At 35.5% G+C, this 22,305-nt stretch overlaps 1 protein-coding gene across 3 annotated transcripts in view; it reads right to left on the bottom strand.

Annotated features, from left to right (window-relative positions):
• LOC150093599 (NEDD4-like E3 ubiquitin-protein ligase WWP1) overlaps positions 1–22,305 on the bottom strand; it is a 356,729-nt gene that overhangs the window by 209,107 nt on the left and 125,317 nt on the right. For all 3 annotated transcript variants that reach the window (XM_090412558.1, XM_090412559.1, XM_090412560.1), the window contains 2 exons: positions 14,025–14,088; positions 6,274–6,358 (listed from right to left, as the gene is read on the bottom strand). In XM_090412558.1, coding sequence (XP_090268684.1) covers positions 6,274–6,358; positions 14,025–14,088 — 149 coding nt within the window. The remainder of the gene's footprint in view (positions 1–6,273; positions 6,359–14,024; positions 14,089–22,305) is intronic.

Here is a 22,305-nt window from a genome sequence, read left to right as displayed (position 1 = left end):
TTTCTACTCCCTGATACTGCTCCCCATATATAACTCTCTTATTACTAACTATTATAATAACGGAATTAACTAATGTAAATTATTCTTTATTCATTGAATTTTCACCTGAGTATCACTGGCATCATCAGTACAGGTATAAGGCTAATTAAACAATAACTGTTATATTCACAAAGCGTCACCTAAGTAGCTAAGGTTAAATTTCCTAAATTTATTTAATTATTATTAATTATTATTTATTTATTATTAATTATTTAGTTATTTAATTATTAAATAATAATTATTTAATTATAATAATTAAAAAATAATATAAAATAATAATTTTTTTTTCTTTTTTATAAATATATATATATGTGTATACAATTATATGTTAGGAAAGATTTGCTGCTTTATAAAGTACTATCTCCCACAAGGGGGTTATCTACAATTCACAGTCTATAGGAAAGAGACTCATACAGGCCAGTACATCCACGCTGAATCACATCACCATCCAAGCCAAAAGGCAGGTACTATAAAAACACTAGTTCATAGAGCCAACTCCTTTTGTTCTTCAGAAGACCTTTTACAAAAACGATTACAGTATATTAATTCCTCCTTCATATCCAATGGCTATAAGAAGTCCTTCATAAAAAGAGCTTTAAGTAGTCGTGCTCCAGCATCCTCTTCAAGTACAGAAGAACCTACACATATACCTATCGCCTATGTACACGGGGTTAGTGAACGCATAGCTAAGGTGCTAAAACCACTAAATATCTGTGTGGCTTTTCGACCCATCAGAAAAATCTTCACATTCCTAATGTCTCCAAAGGACAAGCTCCCACATCTCAGCTATCCAGGTGCCTACCAGATTCCCTGCTCGTGTGGATTATCATATTTCGGACAAACAGGAAGATCCGGTTAGAAGAACACCAGTCGTACATCCAGTACCTTGAACCTGAACAGTCTGGAATTGCAGAACATGCCATCAACACTAGACATAGATTTAAGTGAAACAAGACAAAAGTCATTCACAAAAGTCGGTTCCTAATGGAACGGCTATACAAAGAAGCATGTGAAACATTACAACATTACTTCACTCCCCTAACCTAAACAGATCCGATTGCCTACATCTTTCCCCCTTGTGGAAGATAGTACTTTATAAAGCACAAATCTTTCCTAACATATAATTGTATACACATATATATTTATAAAAAATAAAAATAATTATTTTTTTATTTTTTAATTATTATAATTAAATAATTATTATTTAATAATTAAATAACTAAATAATTTAAAATAAATAAATAATAATAATTAAATAAATTTAGGAAATTTAACCTTAGCTACTTAGGTGGCACTTTGTGAATATAACAGTTATTGTTTAATTAGCCTTGTACCTGTACTGATGATGCCTGTGATATTCAGGTGCAAATTCTACAAATAAAGAATAATTTACGTGAGTTAATTCCATTATTATAATAGTTAGTAATATGTCTACTCACGGTATTTCCTTACTGAAACTTATAACTCTCTTATATCTATCAAAGAGCCAATATTCCACTAACCTGATATCCAAATCCAGATGATGCAACTTAAATATCAACTTGTCATGTGTCAAATGCCCTGGAAAAATCCAAAAAAATACAGTGTATGCCTTATCTTCATCCATTGCTCTAGTTACTCCATTGTAAAAGGTAACCAGATTACTAAAAAAAAAAAAAGAAAAAAAAAAGCAGTCTTTAACAAATCCATGCTGGCATGCATAAATGGAGGTGTTTTGTGCCTCCGTAGCATAACTGGAAGAATGATGCGCCCTTTAATTGGAAAAGGCTTAAGTTCAATTCTCATCATGATGAGAGGAATCTTTATATGGGTTTTTTCAATGGAAGGTGAGTTAGCTGATCTCATATGGAGGAGGCAGGGTTTTTTCTCCTGGAAACTCAGGTTTTTCATTGCGAATACAGACAAATCAGCCTTGGGAAAACATGCAATTTACACACAACAAATAAATAGTGGTGTTGGTGGGCAGCAGATGGCATTGGTGTAGATAGACGATGATGGTAGATGTGGTTTGCTGTGATTAGTGGATTAAGTGGTGGAGACAAGAGCTGTAGTAAGTGCCCTCCTTGATGAGAGTTTGGACTCTTTGGAGGTGTCATGTAATAATAATAATAATAAATATTACCCTCATTTGCCCAATTCTGTATATGGTTTCTTACCAATTTCTCCAAAATCTTAACTACGAAAGAAATGTAAACAGGCCTATAGTTTGATACCTCCATTCTACCACCACCCTTATTCAATCGTACTATCTTACTCTTTATTATAATTATTATTATCAGTTTTTCATTTCATCAAAAGACTCACTGTAGGAGGTTCTGCTTACGTATATAACTCATCATATTATGCCTTAAAGACAGATGCCCTGAACTAACAGGATCAGGCAATGCATTTGAATCATCCACCATTTTCCAAGTAAAATAAAAACCCTCCTATCACCCTCCTCTGCTTACACCCTCCTTGTACAGCTTATAGGGATGTCCTGTTACTTTCCCCCTGGCCCCCATTCTATGAAAAATATCATCCTCATTAATCTGGTAATAATCTGTGATGTCAACACAATTTTAGCAACAGGATTCCAAATGTTTGGTCCCTATTCATTATCACTTACAGATCCCTTATCTCCACCTCCTGTAAGATATTCCCACCAACTGAATACTCAATACTTTGCAATTCGCTTTTACTTCCTGAATTTTAAAACCTTACATATTTTGCAACACTGAACTTTTATCTCCAATCAATTTCCTACCCACTTAGTCAATTCAGGTATATGATATGTTTATTCATCAAAATGTGTGTAATAGGTTATCAAGTCTCCTTTACCCATATTAATTTCACTCAATTCTCTATATACTTCTGCTCGATCAACAACAATTCCTCCTCCTCTTTTCCCACTTCACTCAAGCTCTGTATGATTTCACATCACACTCATATGAATGAAATATCTTTATGAAGCGTTCATTTTATATCTCAGCTATGTAAAGAGGTTTCTGCAGGCCAGCTGCCAAACAATACAGGCATCAAACCTTTTGGAAACACTTCAGGAGGTGTTTCCAAAAACTTCTGATCAGCTGGCAAATAATCTTGCTGCTGTTTACTCAGGTTATGACTGGAGGGAATCGAAGTATCAGCATTCAGGGAACACTGTTGAACACTGTTCTTCAACTGGAAACTGTGTAGAATAAAGTCCTTTACTCCTATTGCATGTCCTCATTCTATAAATTTTAACAATATATTCTAACATGAAAGACGATAAAAAATTATTGCGCCACCGTGGTCAAAACTTCAAAAAATATCAAAAATACCACAAACAACTGCAAAAAAAGCAATAAAAATATACCAAAAAAAAATCTAAAATAAAACCAACAAACTCCATCTTAAAAAACCTCCTTCTGGACTTTACCAACATCTGGGGGTTTAATATCAACATCAAAGATGTAAACCACCTCTTACAGAAGTCAAACTGTTATTCCTCACTGAACCTCAATTGGCAACATCTATGGTTATAGTTTACCTAAACTTTCCAAAAGTACATAAGAGTTGAAAACATGGAAGTAATTTGGGAAAGGGAATAGCTAAAGGGAATAACTGTCATAAAAATTGCTTGCAAGCCAATTACCACAATGGGCAGCATACCATCTGTTCTCAAAACTGAACGAAATAACATCTGTGTTGCAAATGTTAGTGACCAATCAGCAAGGAAGTATAAAGAAAAATTTTCCACTGAAATTGAAGATCAAGGTAGTCTGTATCCAGTTCTCAAATCTAGTAATACTGAATACTTTCTTCACAAGTTCGTATTGCAGGGTGAAAGTGCTTGTTTCGAAACCGCAGTGCTGTGATTTTTTAAAAGTAATAAGCCTACAGATTTAAATTTTAATTTAAATTTAAATAAGAGACAAGGGAGTTTGTTTAATTTTGGTGTTAAGAAATCTCTTGTTGAAGGTGTTTGTGATGCAACAGATAGTGATTCATCTTCCTCCAGCCTACAAAGTGATCTCCAGGATGTACAAAAGGAGGGGAAAACTACCAGTACACAGGAGAAAAAGTAGGCATTTACTCGTAAGTACTTATAATAATATTATAAATTTTTGGTGATCAGAATGGAATATGTCAATGAAAATCAGCACAAATTAATTTAATGATGCTGGCCAGAGGAAACTACAATATGCTACAAGATTTCATTAGTTCAGTGATTGATAACTGGTTTAAATGTAATTTTATATTTGTCAACATCACACCACATACATAAGTGTACTAATACTCTTTATGATTAAATTAAATTAATTATGGCATAATTAATTATTAATACATTACAAAATAACCAAGGTGTTATTTGAAAATTTCAGGATTTGTGAAGTGTTCCATCATAGGAAAATTCTGGGAAAAAGCTGCCATGGGCTATGAGACCTAGAATCCCCTTTATAATTTGCTTTAGCTCAAAATTTCCTCGCCTCATTTTGTTTTCTTCATTTTTGCCAAATGGAATGACCGTCAGGATTTCTATGCATCTTTTCCATAGTCTGATTATTGCTCTCACTTTCCTTGCTCATGCAATTGTCTTGATCTACTAATTGAAATTATTCTTGCTGGAGATAAGAAATTGCTATTTTCTATTTCTATGTTTACTTCAGTTTCAGTGGAATGCAGTTCAGCTACCATGCTGTATCATTATTATTATTTATATGGGCACTCTGTGGAGTCAAAAGACTCATCGTGGGAGATCCCCCCTCTATCAATTAAAGCTGTACCAAAATTTATCTCTGGAACTGTTGTAATCTTTATACATGCATGATAGTGTCAGCAAAATTATATGGACTTACCAAGCTTGGGCTGATTTTAAGATACTTTTAGCCATGGCTTGCAAGGCACACTAGTTGTATGATGAACTTACTAGAGAATGACTTCTCAATTCTCCTGGGATGGAGTTGTTGGATAACATGGGAAATACTGTTGGAGTGTAGGCCTTTTCTGGTCCTACATGTGAGGACATAGTATGTAGCATTGATTTCAGTGTGAAAATAGAAAAAATAAAATAAAAACGTACGACCTATCATGGATTAGGTTTTGAACTGTTGATAAGTAATAATAAGAAGAACTGTCGAAAAGTAATTTAAAAATTACGTATCAATAGTTTAGACTCTTGGTATCTTATTAAAGCAGAGTAAATGTAGTCCCAGGCATTCTGGATAAGGTACTTTGTGCTGTACTTTCTTATATTGTCTGTTTTCATCATTTACATCAAATAAGCTAATAAAATACAGGCAGACCCTGACCTACATAAGTGATACATTCTACAAAACTTTACATAACACGAATTTTATGTAAGTCAGATTTAACTCACTCATTAATCACAACTATTGCTCACATTTACATTACACATATACAGTAGTAAATTAATATGTTTTAAAGGTTATTTTGTTAGTTTCATTCACAGGATGCACATGCAAATTGGATTTAAATATGTAATTATTAGTGCAAAATAATATAAAACAGTATAAATAGAATGAGAAATAGAAAAAACAAAAAGGTTAATTTGGCTGTCCGACCTTCCTTACGAAATTACAAGGATGATCAAACATTGAATCAACCATTATTTGCTATAAAGGCTTGAGAACTATCTGGATGTTTGGATTTTATGTCTTTCAAAAGATTTGCTTTCATCTGAATCATCAGATGAAATTAAATGTCATAAATATGTCATTGCTGTTAATTTTAAAGAGACAGACCTTTCACATGTTCCTTTATGTAGTGTGGGTAGTATTTACAATTGCATTGCTGATAATGAAAGAAGAACACATTCTATGCTGTCAAGCTTCATTTCTTCACCTTCCTATTTCTTTATAATTTTCATTTTAACTTTTACATCAGTTTGGTGAATTTACACATGGGTTCACTTTTCTGCTTTTGTTCTCTTGCCAGTCATGACTGTACTCTACCAAAGTGCATGCAAACACTGAACACAAATACACATCACATCGGTATTCAATAATAAAAACAAAACAAGACTGAGAAAGGTGAATTCATGAATCACATGGAGTTTTCTGCCTTGCAGATAACTGCTGGTAGGTAGCATGTGAGTAATATATACATAGATGTGCTAAGTAAAATTTTTATAAATCAAAATTTTTTCTTTCACAATGTCAGAATAATTTGCATAAGTCCGAATTGATGCAAGTCAGGGATTGCCTGTATTTAACTTGAATTTATGTTCCACATAATAAAATGAAATCATACTCCTCTACACGTGGATCTGCCCATTGTGTTGTTCGGGTATTGTGATTAGCAAAATAGACTCTTCCTTGTGGATCTACTCTTTTTTCTAAAAAAAAAATAATAATAATAATAATTATGTGTTACTTTATTTCTACATTAAAATAATTATAACATTAGTAAACTATAATTATAGATGAAGTAAATACAGTATATCAAAACATCTGGAAATCAGAGATCTGCTTTGTGCATTATTGTCTGTTTGACATTCGTCAAACAGGCAATAATGCACAAAGATTATGAGAAGCTGTCTCCGGAGTTTCTCATAATCACCAGCTTTGTAGTCCCACATATGTCCTTTCCTCATAGAAGTCCTCGTATGGCTGGCAACCACCCAGGTGATCACTTCATGGTTGCTCTCACTAACTGGAGGGAGATTTGATACCTCATTTATAATACCATCCTCTGCTGAGATGATCAAATCCAAGACCCTCAATCATTGTGTGTCCTCTGTTACATACTGTCTGAGGTAGTTATCCCTCAAAAACTTGAGAAATTCAGTTTCTTTACTTCCGTTGCTATCTCGTCTTTCCAATCTATATTGCCATAATTCAAATCGCCCATAATGATTATCCTTTTCCTATTTGTTTGGCTAATTTGCACATATATTTCATGGTCACTTCCCTCTACTTTTCCAGGCTTATAGCAACATCTAACTAAGTAGTTCATTATATTCACCTCTACATCATACCATACTGCTTCAAAACTACTGTCACTATTTCCCCCTAGCTTGTCTACCTTGTATGGACATAACTCCTTTTCTATCATCAATAGCACACCACTTCTCTTTTTACCCTTTCTATATTCACAAAAAAACATCATACTGTTCCATTGCTATTCCAGTTAAGATGTTATCCTAATCCAACCACATCTCGCTTATTCAAATAATTTTTGGTGAATGATCTCAGTGTCAATGCAACCATTTTGTTTCCCTTGTTTCTGATAATACAGCCATGACTTTTCTCATGCTGTGTTCCCCTGTCTACCCTAAGCCTCCCTGTTTTCCCTGTTTGTCTTGCACACTTGTTCTCTCATTCTCTATTCTCATGCTAGCCACTTCTTCATTCATAAACACCACTTCAATCTCTCCTTGCTTACTCTCTCACTCTTTCACATCGCTTCTTACTTGATCAGATCCATTCTCTGTACTCATTACTCTCCCTTCCAGTGACTCATACCAAAAATATTCAAACGCAGTCCATCACTTTTATACAATTGAATTTGTCGTTCAAACTCCTTCCACACATCAACAACTGCACTCCTTTCTCTTCACACATTTCTGCTAACATATCATTCATAATCTTGCTTTCTGCCTCATCTCATCACTGTCATACCTGGACAACACACTGACTACCATTCCTATCATGCTATTATCTTTTATCATTCTCAACAACCTCCTCATAACCCACTCTTACATTTTCCTTTTTCCCAGTCAAGTCATTTGTTTCCACTACCAATTCTTTTGTTTGCTAACTCCTCATATCCAATGCCTCATCACTCTATTCGTTTTACCTTCTAGAAAACAAACCTTGTGCATCTTCTCATACACCACACCTGTAATAATCAAATCCCCCATAGAACATCACTTGTGGGTCTTTTGTTACCTATTTCATACCAACATCATTCATTTCTATCTTCTTCATTGTTCCACATATATCTACAATTCTCTTCATTTCAATCTCTTCATCTGCTTCACCTCTTGCCTTCATCTTATCCTCACCAACTCAGCTTTCAAATCTTGCATCCTTTTTTCACTATCATTCACCCTCACTATCTTACTGTCAGTCACACAAGCTTGTTTGCTGTCAACCTCACATGCCACCTTACCATTAATTGTGCTGCTTTTTAATGTACTTAGCACTCTTTTCTTCACTGTCAGTTTCCCACACATTTTTAGCATTCATACAATCTTGCTCTGAAATAACTGTTTTTTCAGTTACAATGCCATGTTCCCTACTCTGATTTAAACTAGCCTCAATGTCCATCAGATTATTGCACTTCTTGCATACCGATACTTGCTCCTTTCTCTTATCCAGCCTCTCCACATAAACATCTGCAAAATCTTCCCACACATGCATACTTGAAAATCCATGCCATTCACTTTATTTGTCTTTCACTCCAAACTACGCAATGATCTACCTTTCACTACCATTTTGTACCGGAATGCTAACAAAAAACAATGAAATTATTATAACTAATTATATATCCAAACCTATGAATTCACCCAAACACTGTGTTTCACACTCAATTATCATACAGTAACACTCAAAATAAAATTAAGACAATATTGTCTCATAATAAATATAAAATTAACTTATCTTGTTACAGCATACATGATGATCAATGTTATTACTCTATCAAGTTATATTTTTTAAGATTCTTGAAACAATTTCAAAGATGTAAGGAAGTGGAATTCATTGTACAGTTTCTTGGTTTCTTGGAGCTAGTGTATAAAAATCACGATCTTTTGTGTTTTGGAGAAACCATTTTTCTGCATAATATTCTGAATATTACAAAGTTATTGGAGGTATTTTGAAGATTGAAACAAACAACATTAACATGGTTTAGTAGATTCTTTATAATGCCAAGCTTTTGGGAAGGATGATTAGCTGAATTATGTAGCATGCAGTGTCCAGAAAGGATTGGTTTAAGGTAATATGCAAAAGTAGTAAGTTCAGCAGAAGGAGAGACAGAAAGTAAAATATGTATACAAATACTAGTTTACCCTCATCTTCAACTTTCATTGTGAAATTTATATGAAGATGTAGACCATTTATGTATATTATTTCTGGGAAAACTCCCATGTTACTCCTCTTAATAAACTATTATAATTATGGCTATTTTGCCTGCTTCAGTTTAGGAGTGCCCCTGTTTAAACGTCATTGGCTATTTACTCATGGATTCTTAGGGCATTGTAGATGTAAATTTACCAAAAAGCATATGTAGCATAAGAAAAATTTACACATACCTTTTTCTGGGTGTTGCGGCTTTTCTTCTTTCTGCGATGTCCAAACTACTGAGTGTGTGGAGGGGGGGGTAGGCAATTTGGGAGAATTAAATTAGAAAAACCCGGGTTTTTTTCCAGTAATATAAATATATAAACATATATATTATATTACTATATTATATAGGGTGGAAGAAAAGGTGAAAGGGTTGATTTTTTATATAGGGAAGGGAAAAAAGGGGGTTGACGGGATGCGGTCCGTTTCGACTAATTCTTGGTCGTCATCTGAACACATTGGGAAAGTGGATGCTATGTCAGGTCGGGTAGGTGCTTCTGTTTTTGAAGTGTTTGTGTTATCACCTATTGGTCGGGGTTGTGACCTCAATTTTATGTTGTGAAGCTTCCAAACCTTGGAGATTATGTAGGGCCTGTGTACGTTGATAGAGCTCGCGTCACATTTTATGGCTATTGTTTCCGATATTCTTAGCATTGTTTCATTGTCTTGTCTGTCTACTATGATGGCCTTGTCGATCTGCGGGGTATGTTTTTGTTCAAGGGCGTGAACAGCTATTTCTGTTTTTCCTGTGCATTGTATTCGATTTTTCTTTTTGATGTTACGTTTTTTAGTGTTTAAATGTTCTGGAATAGGGATGTTACAATCACAGAAGTGTTCTTGTAGTCTTGCCCATAAAGACCTGATGGTGGAACCTGTGTAGGTGATATCACAGCCTTTTTGTCAGGGAAATTTATAGACTACATTGTGATGTTCAAATATTTCTTTCTGTGTGTGAGGTTTGGTGGATTTTAGGAGATTTGCCAGTTTTTGGTTTGTGGTGAATACCAATTTGTAGTCAGTATGTTTGAAGATGTATTTATAAGCTTTGTATGTGTTTTGGGTGTATGGTAGTTTGATAATTTTTTGTGCTGGGAAGTTCGTTTTGGTACTTGGGTTGTTTTGGGGGTTTTTTGCCGTCTTGTTTGCGTAGTTAATCAGTTGTGTAGAATAGTTGCGATTTATGAAGATCTGTGTTAGATTTTTTATTTCTGCGTTTAGATTATTCTGATTGGTTGAAAATTTATAAGCATTTATGAATTGTGATAAGATGACAGATTTTTTAACAGAATATGGATGGTATAAATGAAAATGGAGGTAGTTTCCTACATGCAAGGGTTTGTGACATTTAAACAGGGGCACTCCTAAACTGAAGCAGGCAAAATAGCCGTAATTATAATAGTAGACCATTTATTTTTCTAGAAACACAGGGAGTGTATTCTTGAGATGAGGCTAGACTGAAAATATATCATCAAAATGTAAGCAGAAGGATAACTGGGGTTGTAGTAAAGAAAATAAGATATTTTCAAAATGTTTCAGGTAGAAATTATCAAATGTAAGAGAAAGTGGACTGTCCATCAGAATTCCTTCTATTTGTGTGAAGAGTTTATTTTTGTAAATTTGTGAACTATATTAGAAGGAAAGGTCTGTGATATCAGTTTGAGGAAATATTCAAGGGAACGGGAGTGAATAATGATCCGACATCAAAACTGGCCATAATTTCAGTAGCTCGAAGGGAGTGACTACTAATTTTTGTTAGAAAATCTGACAAATTCTTGATAAATTAATGAGGATTTTCAACATGTGCAAGTAATTGTCTGGTTAAACATTTGGTAATACATAAGTTGGGGAATATATGCAGTCACAATGGGGAGAAGGGAATACCATCTTTACGGATCTTAGGTATTTCATAAAAACATGGAGTCTGAGAAAAATGTAACTTTAATTTTTCGACTGTATCTATTATTATTATTATTATTATTCAGGCCTCCATGGAGTCAAAGGACTCATCGCGGGAGGTCCCTCCTAAGAAACACAATGCCTATTACCACTTCTTAAACTCACTGACCGTTCTTACTCTCACTACTCTATCATGCAATGCATTCAATGGTTCAACCACCCTCCATGCAAAGAAAACACTCTTCACTCTCTTGCTCGCAGTTTCCTTTCGTAACTTCCAGGGATGGCCCCTTGTCATCACTCCCTCCCGCTGTTCAACCAAGCGAAAGAACTCCCCAGTGTCAACCCTGTGACCACCTCTCAACAGTTTAAAAGTCTCAATCATATCACCTCTCCTTCTATCCACCAAACTCTGCAATCCACTCAGCCGATCCTCATAACTAACATGGTAGAGTCCTGAAACAATCTTTGTTATCTGCCTTTGTATCCTTTCCACAGTTAATTTATCCCCTTCAAATCCTGGGGACTAAATCTGAAAAGAATAATCTAAGTGTGGTCTGATCAGAGGCTTATACAACAGAATGATAACCCTTTTATCTCTGCAGGTCAGTGTCCTTCTCATTATTGTAGCAATCCTCTGTGTTACCTTCACCACCTTTGTAATATGTCCTCTAAATTTCAGGTTTCTATCAATCATCAACCCCAGATCTCTTGTCTCTCCTACTTCCTCCAGTATAACTCCTCCCATAGAGTATGCAGCGTCCCATCAATGTTTCCCAAACCTCAAGACCTTACATTTTGATGCATTAAACTTGACAACACCATTCATTTGCTCATCTATCTAGCTTATTCAAATACTCTTGCAGGGCTACCACATCTGCACTATTACTAATAATCCTTCCCAGCTTCGCATCATCCGCAAACAACTGAATATCCCCCTTCAATCCACTGGCAATGTCATTGAAATAAAGGTTAAACAATATAGGTCCCAGTAGTGAGCCCTGTGGGACCCCACTTGTAACCCTCTGCCTCCTTGAAACTGCCCCACCATACACAACTCTCTGATACCTATTGGACAGCCAATCCTGAATCCAGTTGATAACCTGACATCCAGACCCATGTGCTGCAACTTAAATATCAGCTTATCATGTGGAACTCTGTCAAATGCCTTCCCTAAGTCCAAGAAAATGACAGTATATGCCTTTCCCTCATCTACTGCTCTTGTAACTTTATTATAAAAGGCCAGCATATTACTAAAACAAGAACACCCTTTCAGAAATTCGTGTTGACTCTCACAGATTACCCTCATCTGCCCAATGCTATATACAGTCCCTCACTAATTTCTCCAAGATCTTAATAACTACTGATGATACACAAACTGGCCTATAATTAGACACTTCCAGTCTAATACCGCCCTTATGCAATGGCACTATCTTACCTTCCTTCCATTCCATGGACTCCTTTCCCATAGCCAGATTTTCATTGAAAAGCCAGGTCCAAGGAGCTGTCATAAAAGTTCTTTAGCACATTCTCTCAAAACCCGTATTGAAACACCATCCAGTCCCACAACTTTACTGACATCCAGAGCACTCAGTATTTGGAACACACTCTCCTCCTGCACTTCTAAATGTCGAACCTGCCCTATCCCTCTAGTATTAAAATTTACTCCTTCAGGATGAAATACTCCAATAAAGTGTTCATTGAACAATTCCACTATGTCCTCTGCATCAGTCACTCTATTCCCATTTTTATACAACAATATCATTCTTCCACAGTCATTTCTCCTCCTACTGGCCACATAGCTAAAAAATTTCCTAGGATTTTCTTTGGATCTTAGGGCCAATCTCTTCTCATATTCCATTTTCGCCTTCTTTACCATACACAATTTGGTGTCAAGTGGATGACAAACACTATCAAACAGGAACTACGGGTGAAAAAGAGATTATGGAAGAGATATAAGGAGAGGGATGGAGAGCAGATGCACGAAGAATATAAGACTCAGGCTAGGAGAGTGACTAGTATGGTAAGGAAGGTGAAACTGGAATATGAGAAGAGATTGTCATTAAGATCCAAAGAAAATCCTAGGGAATTTTTTAGCTATGTGGCCGGTAGGAGGAGAAATGATTGTGGAAGAATGACATTGTGGATAAAAATGGGAATAGAGTGACTGATGTAGAGGACATAGTGGAGTTGTTCAATGAACACATTATTGGAGTATTTCATCCTGGAGAAGTAGGTTTTAATACTAGAGGGAGAAGACAGGTTTGAGGTTCAAGAGGAGAGAGTGTGTTTCAAATACTGGGTACTCTGGATGTCAATAAAGCAGTAGAACTAGATGGAATTTTGCCACAGGTTTTGAGAAAATTTGCTAAAGAACTTGCATTGACCCTAGTTTTCAATGAAAGTCTTGCTATGGGAAAAGTACCAAAGGAGTGGAAGGAAGGTAAAATAGTGCCATTGCATAAGGGTGGTAGTAGACTGGAAGTGTCAAATTATGGACCAGTTTTTGTTTCATCAGTAATTGTTAAGATCTTGGAGAAATTAGTGAGGGACTATATACAGTGTTGAGCATTTAAAGGTAATGATATCTGTGAGAGTCAACATGGATTTGTTAAGGGGTGCTCTTGCTTTAGTAATATGATTGCCTTTTATTATAACATGACAATAGTGGTTGATGAGGGAACATAATAATACATCAGCTGGTATGCAAATAACTGGTTTAATGCAACACAGATTACAGATGGGTTGTTCTAAATTGGCAGCCCATCCTCATCTGATCAACATTAAAATAGATAATACAAAATACATCAAGGGAATGTGAGAAGTGGGCATCGTATTAGAAGACGGTCACCATTTTGCAATACAGTTATAGTTATTTAGTTTTGACCCTTAACCTCCTGTTCATTTTTTTAATTGTATATAAATATACATTATAGAGACAAGATTTTGAAAATTACAATAAATAAACAAATTGGAACACAGTGATGATTTTATAAATCCCATAATAAACAAAATTAATATAACAATTACAAAACTCACCCCATTCTGGTGATAGAAAGCCAAAGGTGTTTTCAATGATTTCATCATCCATTTGATTTATCACCTGAAAGCAATCTTTATAAAATGTACTTAGACATAGAAATAATAATGATGACTAATTAAAAAGAATATATGTTTATAAAATAAATAATTCTGATCTTGTTAAATCTAAAGGCATAAAGCATAACAAATTTTGTACATAACATCACTTTTTAGCCATCAGTACATGTCAGCCATAAATAGTATTTTGTTGATAAATATCAAAATAAAGAACTTATTATTATGGAATGAAGCAATATTTTTGTGTTGGGTTGAATATATTATATATCATATATTTGTGTTGAGTATATTATGCTTACAAAGAAATAATATTCTTCTTTTATCTCTATTCATACTCTCGGCATAAACAAATGAAACTTTTGCATATAAAGTATCTTCATAAGTAAACTACTTGCATTATTATTAAAATGCAAAAAACATAAAGAATAAGTAATACTCTTTATTTAAAGACATATTTCAGCATGAATATTACAGGTCATTAACAGTGGTGATAATAATTAATTATAAGGTAAAATGCGAACAATGGATTGGTTTCAAAAAGTAAGAGTCAATGAGGGAATAATGCAATATTAATTATTCATTAGCTATTTCATAAACTTACAGCTATTTAAGCTATATAACTATTGAGCAATTTAAATTGCTATTTAAATTGTTAAAACTATTTCATAAACTATTACATAAGTCGGAGCAAATGGGAATGGATTTGAGGCTGGTGGCGTGGTAGGGGAGGCTAATAGGCAGACATCAGAAGATGGTGTATAGTGGAGTGGAATCAAGATGAATGAGAGTGAATAGCCGAGTACCTCAGAGCTCTGTACTAGAACCACTATTCTTTAATTTGTATATTAATGATATAGCAGAAGGGGGCATTCAGTTGTTTGCTAATGATGCAAAACTAGAGGGCTATAGTTGATAAAGATGACATAGATATCTTACAAGATGATTTAAATAAATTGCCAGTGTGGGCACAAGACAATGGTTATCAATTCAATATTGTAAAATGTAAGATAAATATAATTATTATCTCACTTTGAGATGAAAAGGTGGATAGAGATTTGAAATTCAGAGAACATATTGCAAGAGTTGGCAAAATAATTCAAAAGATTACTTGGATGTTGAAGAACTCATTTACAGTAAAGATAGGATGATTATTATTCCTCTTTATAAGGCTATGATTTGGCCACATGTTGTTTACTATGCACAGATTTGGTCACCTGCATTCTTGGGGAACGGGAGGTGGTGGAGATAATTCAGAGATGAGTGACCAAGCTGGTGACAGGTTTGTGGAATGTTGCATATGAGGATGGATTGAGGATGTGTCTGTTGCAGAGTTTAGCTGACAGGCAAAGGAGAGGGGATATGATAGAAACTTATACGTTACTAAAGGAATACTATAAGATTGACACAGAAGAAATTTTTCAATACATGAGGAATAGGAAGAAAACAAGGGATCACACTTGGAAGCTGTCTAAGAGCGTGGATAGCAAGGATGTGTGGACTAGGTTCTTTTCTTGGAATGGATTGTCAGAGGTGGTTGTGAGTGCCCCCAACAGTGAATATGTTTAATACGATAGGTATTGTGTTAATTAATAGGGTGTTAAATACATCAGAGTCAAAAGACTCCTGTGATGAGTCTTTTGACTCCATGGAGTGACCATATAAATAATAATAATAATAATATTATTTTTTAAAAAAAGTTACTGATTATAATAAGACTTTCCCATATCTTAGAGAAAGAGGCAGTCATTCCAATTTAAATTCAGGTGATGAAGTAAGGCCTCAGTGCTTTCTTTAAATGAACGTTCAAATTTATAACATCGATGAAGTAAGTCAGACGATAGGATATTGTGGTCTGTATATATTCCTGGCTATACCAAGCCAGATTTCTCAGATTTACTTTTGCTAATCTTTTCTAATTAGCATTCAGTTTTTCCAAAGTAAGTACAATGACAGTCACAAAGAACTTGGAAGACACCAGGTAGAGTTAATGGAGACTGTTTATCTTTGGAAGATGGAAACCATGCTGATAATTTGTGATAGGAAGAAAAGTAGCTACTAAATTATATTTCTTAAGAATTTTGGAAATGGGTTCTGAGATGCCAGAGATGTAAAGGATTGTAACTAAACGTACTCTTTGCTCGTTATCTGAGCTAGGATTATAGGAATTAAAAAGCTGTTGTGTGGTCCTTTATGAGAATCCATTGAGTTTCATATATCATTTGATGCTTAAGATTCCTGCTGTAACAGTTGAGGTGTAGAACAAATAGTATGAGCACATTGCAATCAAGTTTTTATAATTTCAGTCTTCTGTGATGGATGGTATTGAATGTAGCTTCCAGTGAAAGCTGGCTTTCAATAAATGGAAGTAATTAATTCATGTGATGGTGAGCAGAGGAGTAGAATATCTGAAAACATTAATTTTTCCATTTCCATAGTAAATTTACTTCATGGATGTATATTATTTATATTACATAAAAAAAGTAGGCAATGTTTCTTAATTATGGGGCCAAAAATGTCGTCTATATAAAGCACCCAAAAGAAAGGCTGAAGTTGTAAGGATGAGAAAAGGATGTCTTCTAAATGTTCTAAATAAAAAGTAGCAGGTGGGGGAGAGAAGACTTCCCATTGCAGTTCCTTCAACCTAACTATAAAACTTATTTTGACAAATAAAATATCTGAAATGCATAACAAAGTCAAATACTTTCACTAAGTCCTGTGGAAATGCTTCTGAAATAAGATGTAGTATCCTCAAGAGGAATGTTAGTGAATAGGGATTCTATATCTATTTATCTATATCTATATCTATAGCTAACCATTATATCACTCGGCTGTAGGGAAACGTTTTTCATTTTATGTAGAAAATAGGAAAAACTTTTTATGAATGATTGGGAGTTACCAATCTGAACTTTCAATAGGTGTCCTAAATGGCTATTCGGTAAGTAGGTGAACAAACTTCAGACAAACTGGATGCCCAGTAGAAAAGAGAATACAAGAACACCAGTCTTATATTAGTAACAGTAAAGCTGAGAAATCTGGCTTGGCACAGCACAGAATAGATAGAGACCACAATATCTTATGGTCTGAAACACACTTCATCGATGTCAGTATAAATTTGAATATTTGTTTAAAGAAAGCACTTAGGCCTTAATTCACTTTGCAAACCCCCCCCCCCCACACACACACACATATTCAGTCTATCCACATAAGCAGCATTCCACAGACCTGTAACCAGCTTGGTCACTTGTCTCTTAATAATCCTCTCCACCACCTCCTGATCCCCAAGAAACCTAGGTGACCAAATCTGGTCACAGTAATCAAGATGAGGTCACATCACTTATAAGAGGGATAATAACCTTCCTATCTACTTGTTAGTATTTGCCATCATCCAAGTAATCCCTTGAGATTCCTAAATATGGGAATATCTATTTTGCCAATTTTTGCAATATACCCTCTGAACTTCAATTCTCTATCCATTATTAGTCACCAGGTTCCTGGCCTGATCAACTTCCCGCAATCCAGTACTATCAATGTGATACATCGTTTGCAACCTTTTCAAACCAAGTTTCAACTCAAATGAAATGTTGCAACCTTACATTTTGCAATATTAAATTGATAATCATTAGTCCACAATGCGCATAATTTATTTAAATCATTCTGCAGGATATCTGCATCGCCTTTATCGACTATTGCTTTCCCCAGTTTTGAACCATCAGTAGACAACTGAATACCCCCCCCATCTTAAATCTTTCCCTAAATGACACAAAATATGTAATTTTTTTGTCCCAATATGAATTATCTTAAATTTTGCAACATTAAACTGACAATCATTGTCCTTTGCCTACATTGCCAACTTATTTAAGTTATCCTGCAGATATCTACATTACTTTTATCGACTACTGCTCTCCCAAGTTTTGCATCATCAGCAGACAATTGCATATCCTCCTGCCCTTAAATCTTTCCCTATAATATACAAATTAAAGAGTGGTGACCTTAGTATGGAGTACTGCTAGCTACCTTCATTTGCCTTGATTCCACTCCAATATCCAATTGATATTATGGCCATCTTTGCCTGCATACTATGTTCTGGTTATTTCTTGTGGGAAAATAAATTCTAATGCCAAAAAGAATATCATTATTATTATAATTATTATTATCCAGGCCTCCATGGAGTCAAAAGACTCATCGTGGGAAGTCGTTTTTAGAAAACACAAAGTTTATCATACCACTCCTTGAACTCATTGACCGTTCTTTCTCTAACCACTATCTCAGGCAATGCATTTCACGGTTCTCCATGCAAAGAAACCACTCCTCACTTTCTTGCTAACAGCTTCCTTTTGTAACTTCCAGGGATTGCCCCATGTCATCGCTCCTTCCTGCCATTCCAAGTGAAAGAACTCCCCAATGTCTGCCCTGTAACTACCTCTTAACAGTTTAAAAGTCTCGATCATATCACCTCTTCTTCTATCTATAAGAGTTTTAAAATACAGATGTATTTTAAAACTCTGCAATCCACATTCCCTCAGTCAATCCTCATAACTAACATTGTACAGTCCTGAAACCATCTTTGTTATCTGCCTTTGTATCCTTTCCACAGTTAATTTATCCCCTTCAAATCCCGGGGACCAAATCTGAGAACAGTAGTCTAAATGTGGTTTCATCAGGGTCTTATACAATGGAATGATAACTCTTTTATCTCTGCAGGTCAGTGTCCTTCTCAGTATCGTAGCAATCCTCTGAGTTATCTTCACCACTATTGCAATATGCTCCCTGAATTTCAGTTTTCTATCAATCGTCAGCAGCAGATCTCTTGTCTTCCCTACTTCCTCCAATCGAGTATGCAGCGTCCCATTGATGTGTCCCAAACCTCAAGAACTTGCATTTTGCTGCATTAAACCAATACCCCCATTCATTTTTCCATCTATCTAGTTTATTGAAATCCTCTTGCAGGGCTGCCACATCTGCACTATTACTAATAACCCTTCCCAGCTTCACATCATCTGCAAACAAATGAATGTCCCCTTGCAATCCATTGACAATATTATTGTCAATGGATTGCAAGGTTGAACAATACAGGTCCCAGTACTGAGCCTTGTGGAATCCCACTTGTAACCCTCTGCTTCCTTGATATTGCCCCACCATACACAACTCTCTGATACCTATCAGCCACCTAATTCCGAATCCATTTGACTAACCCGACATTTAAACCCATGTGTTGCAACTTAAATATCAGCTTATCATGTGGCACCCTGTCAAACGCCTTTGAAAAATCCAAAAAAATGGCAGTATATGCTTTTTTCTCATCAACTGCTCTTGTCACTCTATTATAAAAAGGAAATCAATATTACTAAATCAAGAGCGCCCCTTGACAAATAAATGTTGATTCTCACACGTTGGACAGATAACATTACTCTTATCTGCCCAATGCTGTATATAGTCCCGCACTAATTTCTCGAAGACCTGAACAACTACCAATGACACACAAACTGGCCTATAATTAGACACTTCCAGTCTACTACTGCTCTTGTGCAGTGGCACTATGTTATCTTCCTTCCATTCCTTGGGTACTTTTAAAATACATGTCTGCAAGGAAATGTGCTTTGCATTATGGGATACTAAAGCAAGTAATGAGAACTTATACCACCTTTGCCATGAGTTGCCCCAGCCCTGAAAATACTTCTGGTGCAAACATTGTTTGCTTATACTTGGATAAAGAATTAAACCAAACATATAATTCCTTGGATACCTTTTCTTCAACCAAACTTTCATTGAAGAGCCAGGCCAACGGAGCTGTCAGTTCTTTAGCACATTCTCTCAAAACCCATGGTGAAATACCATCCAGTCCCACAGCCTTACTGGTATCCAGAGTACTCAGTATTTGGAACAAACTCTCCTCTCACGACCCTGAACCTGCCCTATCCCTCTAGTATGAAAATCTTCTTCTCCAGGATGAAATATTAAAATAAAGTGCTAATTGAACAACTCCACTATGTCCTCTGCATCTGTCTCTCTATTCCCATTTTTATCCTGCAATGTCATTCTTCAACAATCATTTCTCCTCCTACTGGACACATATCTAAAAAAATTTCCTAGGATTTTCTTTGGATCTTAGTGTCAATCTCATCTGATATATTTCATTTTGCTTTCCTCACCATACTGGTCACTCTCTTGGCTTGTGTCTTATATTCTTTGTGCATCTGCCCTCCACATGTCTCCTTATATCCCTTCCATAATCTCTTTTTCAACTGCAGTTCCTGTTTGATATTGTTTGTCATCCACTTTGCACCAAATTCAATCCGCTTCTTCACTGGTGGAATATAGCTTACTATCGCTGCAGATTTTCTTTGGATCTTAGTGTCAATCTCATCTGATATATTCCATTTTGCTTTCCTCACCATACTGGTCACTCTCCTGGCTTGTGTCTTATATTCTTTGTGCATCTGCCCTCCACCCCTCTCTTTATATCTCTTCCATAATCTCTTTTTTCAACTGCAGTTCCTGTTTGATATTGTTTGTCATCCACTATACACCAAATTGTCTCTGCTTCTTCACTTGTGGAATACAGCTTACTATTGCTGCTAACAAATATTCCTTCACAATTTCCCAAGCACTAATGATATCTTGGCATTCCAATTCTGCCCTCCATGGAACTGCCCCTAGTTGATACCTAAGACTATTATAATCACCTGCCTTATAATTCCACATACATTCCCTTTTCTTTGATACACCTGCATGTATATTCATCTTCCAAATCAAAACCACATGGGCACTCTCTCCAATTGGTGGGAGAGATGTCATCTCAGTTATTATCAGCTCTTCTAACACTATGACCAAATCCCAAACTCTTGAACCTCTTGTTCCTTCTATTACATGTTACCTAAGACATTTGTTCCCTCAAGAATTCTAAAAATTCCTTCCCCTTATTACTACATGCATTTTCCTCTTCCCAGCTTATACTGCTGTAGTTAAAATCTCCCTTAACAATCATTCTTCTTGCACTTGACAAGCTCAAATGCCTAAACATCTCCTGCTCCCCACCCTCTGTGCTCCATGGTTTGTAGCAACACCCCTCTAAATATACTGCCATGGACACACTTCTTTTCTCTTATAGCAAGTGTTTATGTGCAGAATTTGAGTAACAAGCTAGATTCATGTACACTGAATCGTGAAGTTTGAATCAGATATGTTGTCAATATAATTGCCATTTGGCCAAATGGCTGTAAACTTTAAACTCTTCCTCAGATGCTTATACAAACAACACAGATACATTGAATTCCACAACTGAAATTGAAAACCATAATATGCCTTCTTTTCTGGATACATTTGTTGCATGTCTTCCCTCAGGCTATCCATCATAAAATAGCAGTCTATATGTATGTATTGATCCACAGTGTGTATATACACACACACACACCATGGAACAATACGTACATCTAGACCTGCCACTATCCAACACAAAAAAATTAATTGGTACTCTCCAAAAATAGAGGTTTAACAATTTGTTCTGATGGACAGGTTCATCGGAGTTTTGGTTGTTGTTAAAAAATTAATTTTTAATGATGTCCAAAATCTTTGTCAAGAATGGATACAACATAAAAACAATCAATAAAATTCTTCACAGAAATAACTTCCAATAAAAAGGATTACAAGAAAGTCATAGCCATTCATTAAGGGGATATCTGAAAAAAACAAGATATTACATAAATACCATATTAAATCTACAGTTAAACCACTTACCAAATGAAAAAAGTTTGCTCAGCAATTTTTATTTTATTTGTTGAAAGTTTGATGTTTTAGATGTTGAAAGTTTGCAGGAGGATTTAAATAAGCTGGTAAAATGGGCAAAAGAAAATGGATGTCAGTTCAATGTGGAAAAGTGTAAAGTCATGCATTTTGGGATTAAAAGATTACCAGCTGTGTACTACATCGATGGAAAGGTACTCCAAGAGATTGATGAGGCTAGGGACTTAGGGGTATTGGTAGATAGGGAGATGAAGTTCAGAGGACACATTGCTAAGGTGTCCAAGATTGCACATAGGATTACTTGGTTGTTGAGGAACACACTGCATCCAGAGATAAAGAGGTTATTATTCCCCTTTATAAAGCATTGATACTTCCACATTTGGATTACTGTGCTCAGGTCTGGTCACCTGGATTCCTTGGAGATGAGGAGGCTGTGGAGAGGGTTCAGAGAAGAGTGACCAAGTTGGTGAGTGATATAAAA

This window comes from Typopeltis vanoorti, chromosome 23 (assembly GCF_054136105.1).
Source record: "Typopeltis vanoorti isolate ZY-2024b chromosome 23, IOZ_Tvanoo_1.0, whole genome shotgun sequence".
Lineage (NCBI taxonomy): Eukaryota > Metazoa > Arthropoda > Arachnida > Uropygi > Thelyphonidae > Typopeltis > Typopeltis vanoorti.
The sequence above is the reverse complement of the archived record's forward strand: the minus strand, read 5'-3'. Positions and strand labels throughout refer to the sequence as shown.